At 44.4% G+C, this 9,133-nt stretch overlaps 1 protein-coding gene across 4 annotated transcripts in view; it reads right to left on the bottom strand.

Annotated features, from left to right (window-relative positions):
- Positions 1-202: 202 nt before the first annotated feature.
- The window catches only part of VPS13D (vacuolar protein sorting 13 homolog D), a 104,734-nt gene continuing 95,803 nt past the window's right edge, over positions 203-9,133 (bottom strand). For all 4 annotated transcript variants that reach the window (XM_054085804.1, XM_054085807.1, XM_054085805.1 and 1 more), the window contains 3 exons: positions 7,355-7,486; positions 1,468-1,708; positions 203-664 (listed from right to left, as the gene is read on the bottom strand). In XM_054085804.1, coding sequence (XP_053941779.1) covers positions 533-664; positions 1,468-1,708; positions 7,355-7,486 — 505 coding nt within the window. In that variant the 3' untranslated portion in view covers positions 203-532. The remainder of the gene's footprint in view (positions 665-1,467; positions 1,709-7,354; positions 7,487-9,133) is intronic.

The following is a 9,133-nucleotide window of genomic DNA, read 5'->3' as shown; positions in this document are numbered from 1 at the left end:
GAGCATCCTCATGGCAGTGTTAAAGCTCCGAACCACAGGAGGTCTGTGCTCCAACAGCTGCAATTAACACCTCACTTTATTTTATCTTTAAACGTCTATCTACATTCCTGCACTGTGAAAATCAGCTTTCTCAAGGAAAAAAAGAGTGAGAATGGCTAGTTCAGGTAGTGCAGACTCAGTATAGCTCCTTTAATTTCTTTACACAGTAAACAGACTTCTATTTATACCAACACCCTGGTCTGTACTCTCTTATTTACAGGAAACACTTTTACATATGTACATGTTAGCAAAATACAGGGCTTCTCCCAGACCCCAATACATTTCAGCTCTATTTTTGTTATACAACTAACGCTTAGAAAAAGAAAGAAGGACAGAAAGCAAGCTCACCTCACTTGCTTTCTTATGCACAAGGATTCCATTTAGCTAAATACTCAAATTGTATTTATTTCCTTCCCATGTGGAACTTGAGTTACAGAACACCATCCGCTCCAGACTGACGCTGGCACTTCACTGTGGCAGTGAGGAAGATGGTTCAAGAGTCCAGCTCTAATTGTTCTTGATTTTCACTGAGTCTTAACATAAGCTGTTGTTCGTAATAAAGGCTCTTTGCATAGTTGATTTCTTGAGATAGCTTTACTGCAAGGACTTCAGACTTGACTTTCACCTGCAAAGAGAAATGTGATTTCTTAATGTGGTATTGCTCCTTCACTAAGTGAAGGGATGAAGTTTGAGGTCTCCTGTAAGGAACAGAAATGTTGCAGTGGTGATTCCTTCTCATTGCTGAGGCTGGAGGAAGGAGAGATAGGTAAACAGAGATCGGTATTTTAGGATGACAGTGGAAACATCTTGCAATATTGGAAGTTATTTCTGTTGCTTTTCTCCAACTTTTTATCTGGCTTATCTGTTTGGAATGTGAACTGACCTGGGTCGGGGGTGAGCTTGTAACCTTGCCTGTAAAACAGACCCCCGAGTGACTACTGTAGTGAAGGAAAAAAATATCTGTAATTGGTTTAGAAGCAAGAGCTCTGATTAACTTCTACACGCACGCCATAAACACTCTTTCCAACCTTAGGACTCTGTGGTAAAATACCACTGTCTATGGGAGGAGCAGAGGTGACTGAAGCAAACAGACGGCAAAGTACTTAAACTTCATGTAAACTTCATGTATGCACTGTTAAAAGTTAAAATCCCTTCTCAGGTAAATACACATTTCCTACTGTAACTCTTCTGCCTGCGGGAATATTATGGATACTGCCTGCAGCTTTTCTCAGGAGTTAGGGAGCATGTTCTGCTGTTGCCTAAACCTTTTTGACAGCAGCTATTTTCCCCGCTGGCAGAACAAAGTTTCCATTGTTACGCATCACAGGAAACCAAGAGTAACGCCTGGGAACACCTTCAGCACCAGTACAGGCACAAGGGGGAAAAGAAACCCGCGTGAAATGAGACAAAGAGGTGTTAGAGCTTTACCATTGGCTTTTGTTGGGATGGGCCTGGCATTGCTACGCCACTGCTGGTGTTGACAGCTTTCTTTGTGAGCTGTATGTACACATTCCCGTGGTCTTTCGAAACCAGGCAGTGGTAGAGATCATCATACTTGACTTCTAGGAAGATGGCCTCGCGGTCTGTGTAGTCGCCACTCTTCAGGAAATAAACAGCTTTAGATGAAATGAGGACACAGTAGCTGTCTATGTGCTCCACTGCTATGAAGCTGAAAAAAAAAGAAAAAAGAAAAAAAAAGAAAAATTATTCACTTGAAGCAAAGGATCGTAAACGAAAAACTAACAAATGTCTTCACCCACTATGTTTTCAGTGGCCTTTAGAAGTCTGTCTGAAAAATTAATAGCATAACATGTACAATTCACCTGTTTTTAATTTAAACTGTTTTAAAAAGCAAGCTGATGAAGTACCTTCTCACCCAGTTAACAAAGGACATGCTGTAAATCAAATATTAGTGCCAAATGCCTGGCTTCTAGCTTTGGAAGGGGCATACAAAAATACCCCGTAACAAGGCTTAAGAAGAGTAATTTCCTTGCATTGGAACAGTCAGTCCTAATGCTGCAGTTCCATTCAAAGTTCAGCTCCATTGCTGATATGCGAAGGTGTGCAGACATTTATGACAAGAGCGTTGTCCTTCTACACACTGCAAACCTACGGCGCTTCCTTCTGCCACACACCTCCCTTGCCTTTAAAAACAAAAAACAAGTTTAACCTGCTGCCTGGATCGGTAGCTAGAGAAGAGAAATTGGCTGTTTAACACTGGGGTGAAAGGTTAAGCAGCAAGCAGGTTTCCCCAGAGAGATTAGTCTGAGTGATGAATAGCGGAGGTAGAAAAGAGTGAATTAAGAATATTGAGAATTATGATGGCTGAAGAGGTCGATGTGTAAAAAAATCGCAGTACAGAATGCAAAATGAAATAGATACTTCAAAGCCCAATGCTTCTCCCTCACTTCTGATTCACTATTGAAATGAACCTCATTATTGGGTTTTTTTTAGATGCTGAGAGGTTCAGAAAATTAACTACGAATACATAACTAAGAAAGAGTGCCAAACAGTAATAACAGTCTGTCAACAACCTGTTACAGCAGAAGAGTGGCTATAAAATTAATATTCTTATGCTGTCAGGTAGGTTGAAAATTACTGTTTACGGCACTGTTGCTTGTCCAGATCAGTCTGCTGGTGTCCTAACATATCCTGAAAAGCTATGCATCTCCAAAACTACTGTTGGCCCTACCATTTCAGTAAGACCATGCACAAATTACTTGGAGCTATATCCAGACAGACCCATAGCCATAAATGCCATTTTAATAGCCAAAAATATTACAAAAGGTCAGATCACGGTTTCGTTTTGTGGTATAAAAGAATAAGTCCAGTAATTTTCTATTAATAGTCCTCTGAAAAGATGGTATTCTGCACCGAACTTGTCCTTGCCCCACGCTGTGTCTCCGAGCCACGGCCGCTGGCATGTGCCCTTGCATCCCTGAGCCCGGGGAAGACAGACCCTCATACTCAAGTTAGCAATCTTGATTTTCTTCTAAGTGCTGAGAAGAGCACAGCCATCCTATGGCAAAAATGGCCCGTAATGTACTTTGCCCAGCTGTAACCTTGGATAAAACCAAGGACAGGATAATTGAATTGCATTCCTCTAAATAAAACCAATGGACAAAATGTGTATTTCAGCTTAAAAAAACCCCCTACAAACGTTAACACAGTTACTGAAACTAGCAAGTGTCCTCAGTTCTCAGAGTTCAGACACTTTGGGGCAAGGTTTGGTCTTTGAAATTAAGTTAATTAGGATGGAGAGGGATATTTTTTATGAAGTGTCAGAGAAAATAGTTTGAAACTACAGCAGCGTTGTGGCCTGTAGAGGAACAGTGCTGCTCCTCAGGATAGGCTTCCACTACAACTGGAACCAGAGGAAACTTCCTGACACACTGGCTTTCTGCCCTTCTTTTCCAGCAGGAAAAAGATGATGCAAAGGTGATGATGAGAAACCCCCAACACCGTATCACTGGCCTTAAGCTGAGAAACTCGAAAGGGTTTTGCATTCCCCTAGGAGCAGAGCAGCTGCTCTCCCGCTGCAGTGTCCTACAGCCACAGAGAGAGAGACAGCACGGAAACTGCCCTGGAGACGGTGGAAGCAGTCACATACAGCTCTGTGCTTTTTGCATAAGAACAAGACGATGGATTCCATTTTCCATGCAGGATTTTTACTGCTGTCAAGTATATATTTTGAGGAATGGAAACAGGACAGTGATTTAATGGTGAAGCACAGAAACATTAGCTAATTTGTAGTTCAAGCTCTACATTTTGTTCTAAGTTTGAGTCATGCATCATTACCCATTTTCTCTTGCCAACTCAAGTTCTCAAAGCGGGTATTTAACCTTTTCGGATACTACTGTAAGATACAACTTTTTTTTTTTTTAAACCCATACTTTTACAGTATTAAACAGATCTCAAATTAATAAAATGAAAAATTAAGCGAAACACTATCCAGTAGAACAAAGTAGAAGCAACCAGATCTCTGGAGAATTTGTGGGTTTTTTAACAACATCAGGAAGTAATTACACAATATTTTCCAGAAGTGAAACAGTGAGCCTAACTGGAAAAAAATGTGGAAACATTTAGTTAGAACAGTAGAGCAAGGTATTAAACCCCCTTTTATGGATCTAACTCTGAAGGAAAATATGCAAATAATCAGGTCTTTAAATGTGTTTCTGATTATGATACTAGGATAAAAGTCAGAGGCATGATTTTGTACTTATTTTCCATGACAAGAAACACTGTTTTCTTGTTGACTGATGTTCCTGGTGGTGAACATCACAGCGAACGAGCAGTGTGACTCGATAGCGAGAGCCCACTGAGCTGCTGATGGGGTACACTTGCAAAAAGCTGGCAGGTTTTCTTGGTCACAAATTGCTCGCTCTCTCAATTCTAACTGTCAAAGAGCCAGACTGTATGAGCATGAGGACCCTTAAAGGAGACAAAGACAGGATCACGAGAGTCTAAGATCACAGGGCCACAGGCAAGCGCAGACTTTCTCATAGGCAGCTGAAGGCAGGGTCTGCAGTGGCCCATGGCTTTCGGAGCTTGGTCACTGGGGAAGTTAAATCTTGCTGAACTGGCACCTCCCTCTACAGGCTTCCCCATCCACCGCTGGAACTACACTGCCTTGGCAGGCAGTCTGATGGGCAAGACACGCAGAACACAGCATCGTACGCTCTCCACTGAAAATGGCTGTGGTAGAGACTGGGTTAAGCAATGAATTATACTTCAAGACCTCAGTCCAACAAAGTGACAGCTCCTGTAGGAACAATGTACAGCTGGATTGCCATATATCCACTGCATTCTTTTCATACGCTCAAGCTTGACCACTACTAACAATTACACAGTTTTCACTGGCTGTCGTGAACTTGTACATTCAAAAGCAGATGTGCCTTTAGTGTATGACCCATTCAAATTATTAAGTACTGACTTTTCTGGGGAAAAAATAAAATTGCAGAGTTGTAGCTTCAGGATAACATGTACCACAAAGATCCATGTGAGCTTCCCTCACATCTAAACCAGAGGCACCTCAGTGCGTGCTCTGTGCAGGTCAGCGGTGGTTCACAACCTGCTGTTATGGAATCGTCAGTCGCTCTCCCAGGTTTTGGGCCATGCGAATAAGGTAAGGGACAAATGAGGGAAGAGACACTGGTGCTGCCTGTGGGTATGTTACAGGGGAAGAGGAGTGTGGGGTTAAAACATGCACTGTTTTGGGCTGGTCATGTATTGTGCATGGTAAATGGACTAATGATTACAAGGGAACTTATAGAATCATCAGGTTGGAAAACACCTCTTGGATCATCAAGTCCAACCATTCCTATCTGCGACTAAACCATGTCCCTGAGCACCTCGTCTACCTGTCTGTTAAATACCTCCAGGGATGGTGACACAATGCCTTCCCTGGGCAGCTGTGCCAGTGTCCAATGACCCTTTCTGTGAAAAATTTCTTTCTGATATCCAGTCTGACCCTCCTCTGGTGCAGCTTGAGGCCATTCCCCCTTGTCCTGTCCCCTGTCACTTGGGAGAAGAGCCCAGCTCCCTCCTCTCTACAACCTCCTTTCAGGCAGTTGTAGAGAGCAATAAGGTCTCCCCTCAGCCTCCTCTTCTCAAGGCTAAACGACCCCAGCTCCCTCAGCTCCTTGTCAGACTTGTTCTCCAGCCCCTCCACCAGCTTTGATGCTTGAAGTTATTGAGATTTCATCTTCTGTAATGCCAGAAGGGGACCAGGGACGTTAACAGGACTATGAGGCAAGAGACCAAGGCTCTGCTATTTCCCCAGACTATACGTGCTGTGCCATCGATGGCAGTTTGCAACAAGTGAATGAAAGGAGCCTTGTGTCACCGGCAAGGATCATAGTATCATAGTAGTATCATAGTATAGTTTGGGTTGGAAGGGACCTTAAAGATCATCTCGTTCCAACCCCACTGCCATGGGCAGGGACACCTCCCACTGGCTCAGGCTGCCCAAGGCCCATCCAACCTGGCCTGGAACACCTTCAGGGATGGGGCAGCCACAGCTTCCCTGGGCAACCTGGGCCAGGGCCTCACCACCCTTGTAGTGAATAAATTCTTCCTAATGTCCAGCCTAAATCTGCCCCCCCTCCCCAGTTTATACATGTTCCCCCTGGTCCCATCCCCACAAGCCCTTACGAATAGCCCCTCTCCAGCTTTCCTGTAGCCCCTTCAGGTACTGGAAGGTCGCTATAAGATCTCCTCGGAGCCTTCTCTTCTCCAGGATGAACAAGCACAACTCTCGTAGCCTGTCCTCATATGGGAGGTGCTCCAGCCCTCGGATCATCTTTGCAGCCCTCCTCTGGACCCGTTCCAACAGCTCCATCTCCTTCTTACATTGAGGATTCCAGAACTGGACACAGTATTCCAGATGAGGTCTCACAGGAGAGGAATAGAGGGGCAGAATCACTCCCCTCGCCCTGCTGGCCACACTGCTTTGGATGCAGCCCAGGACACGGTTGGCCTTCTGGGCTGCAAGCACACATTGCCGGCTCATGTCAAGCTTCTCATCAAGCAGCACCCCCAAGTTCTTCTCTGCAGGGCTGCTCCCAAGCATGTCATCCCCTATCGTGTACTGAAAAGGGGGATTGCCCTGACCCAGGTGCAGAACCTTGCACTTGGCCTTGTTGAACCTCATGAGGTTCTCACAGCCCCACTTCTCCAGCCTGTCCAGGTCCCTCTGGATGACATCGCATTCTTCTGGTGTGGCAACTGCACCACTCAGCTTGGTGTCATCTGCAAATTTGCTGATGGTGCACTCGATCTCGCCGTCAATATCATTGATAAAGATATTAAACAGCATTGGTCCCAGTACAGACCCTGGAGGGACACCACTCATCACGGATCTCCATCTGGAATTCGAGCCGTTGATCACTACTCTCTGAATATGACCATCCAATCAGTTTCTCATCCACCTTACCGTCCACCCATCAAATCCATCTCTCTCCAATTTAGACAGAAGGATTTTGTGGGGGACTGTGTCAAAGGCTTTACAGAATTCTAGATAGATCCCATCCATCGGTTTACCCGTGTCAACTGCTGTGGTTACCCCATCATACAAAGCCACCAAGTCGGTCAGACAGGACATTAGACAGGATGTTTTTGTACAGCTGGTGGACAGGCCACGGTGGAAGCCATTAGGTGCTCGTGCTGCGCTGCTCACTGGTACCCTCCAGAAAACAAATAAAACATAGATGCATGTGCATGCACGAAACAGTTTCAGTCCCTCTTCCCCAAAGACATGAACGTACAGTGGCAGCAAACAGAACTACTTGAAGTAACTGTGTAAGTCAGTACTTACAACTCATCATGGATGTTGTCTGTCAGTTTGAAGAGCTGTTCTTGTCCTTCTGCTTGACTTTCTGAATAGCGGGGCAAGAGCCCTTGAGGTCCTCGACAGCAGCGTGGCTTTCTCACTCTCTCCGCTTGTGTCCTACATGAAAAATAGATGCAGAAAAATGACTTTATGCAACAGCAGCACTTCTCCTTCCACTTAAGCCAGTCAGCACACAAAGTCTGGTTCATTTTGAAATATGAGGTGTGAGAAAGGCTTGAAAAATACAACATCTTCACAAACACAACATTCAGATTCTGTAACACTTGCTCTGGATGCCATGGTGCCTATGAATAGAGTGTCACATTTCAAAGAAACATCTCCCAGTTTTCTTCTACAATTAAGGCCAGGATGCTAAATTAATAGGAAGAAGTAACCTAAACTGCACATACAGTCTGCAAATTTTAGGATCTATTTATCAGCACAGTTTTACTGACTTGACTGTTTCTTCTCACTTTTTCTACAGAAAATAAGAATACACCAACCAAGATATAGCTTGCATCGATGGGCATCATCAGCAGCTTGAAGGTTATGGGAATACAAACACACAGTCAAGATAAAAGAACAATCCTCGGTTAATTAGAGTCTCCATAATAGGGTTCAGCATACTTTACCTTTCTTGAGCGTCTATTAAAAAAAATGGCAATAATAAAAGACACATGTGTGGCCTGATACTGGGTTGATACTGGCCGCAGTGCTCAAGAACTGCAGGCTAGGTTCCTCCCTTAGCAGTATTTTGTTAAAAAAAATAATATTCTGAATTCCTTTAAGCTTTTGGAACGCCCTGTCCCTGAAGAATTATGTTTCAGGCCGCCTAGCCCTGCGTTATTCTCTGTCCTCTCCCAACAGCATCGCTCTGGGGCTGCTGCATGCTTTTTCCTTTCTCTCTCAGGCTACTGCTGGTAGGAACTTCCCAAGCCAAACGCACCATTATTTATTAGCGCTCCCTACTTCCTATCTCAGTGCTTTGTCAAGTTCCTCTACCATGAACTGTTTCTATCCTTTTTGATCACAGACAGGAAAAATCCCACCTAACACCACATTTTCTTTTTAAGCTGCTTGGCAATTGCTCACCAGCCCTTGCCTTTAAGCACTGCTTTCTGCAGATGTTTCCTCTGGAGCCCCGTTCCTTTGTTACCTTTCCTTTTCAGCAGTCCTGCCCCAGACTTGAAACCCATATGCCCCTTTAAGATTTGGTTTCCTTCAAGTCTTTGACACCTTTGCCTTTTAATAGTGACAGATCTTTTTCTTTTGCGCTTTCCCTCCTTGGCTGCAGTAATTGCTCTTGGAACGGAATCTATCCCATGTTATTCCTGACTTGGTATCATCTCTGCTGCTCTCCCATTGGGTCCTTGGCCTCTCAGAGTGTTCTGGCTATTCCTGCTCTGCCGGGTATCAACAACGTATTTTGCAAACAAGGTACAGGAGGAGTCAAAGACTGTTTTCCCAGCACAGTCAGCTGATGGATATTTTTAATACATTATAACTATCCGCTAAGTTCTGATTCTGTTAATCACAGAATCATAGAATCACCAGGCTGGAAAAAACCTCTTGGATCATCGAGTCCAATCATTCCCCTCTGCCCCTAAACCATGTCCCTGAGCACCTCGTCTGCCTATCTTTTAAAGACCCGCAGGGAGATGATTACATCCCTGAGCTGTGTAACATATGACAGTGGCTCAGCAGAACTGCTTATCGCTGATCCCCTTTGAGAGTGACTTCAGGAGACACCAAGAGCTCTTGACT

The sequence above is a fragment of the Cuculus canorus genome, chromosome 21 (genome assembly GCF_017976375.1).
Source record: "Cuculus canorus isolate bCucCan1 chromosome 21, bCucCan1.pri, whole genome shotgun sequence".
Taxonomy (NCBI): Eukaryota; Metazoa; Chordata; class Aves; order Cuculiformes; family Cuculidae; genus Cuculus; species Cuculus canorus.
This window is presented reverse-complemented; position numbering and strand designations above follow the sequence as displayed.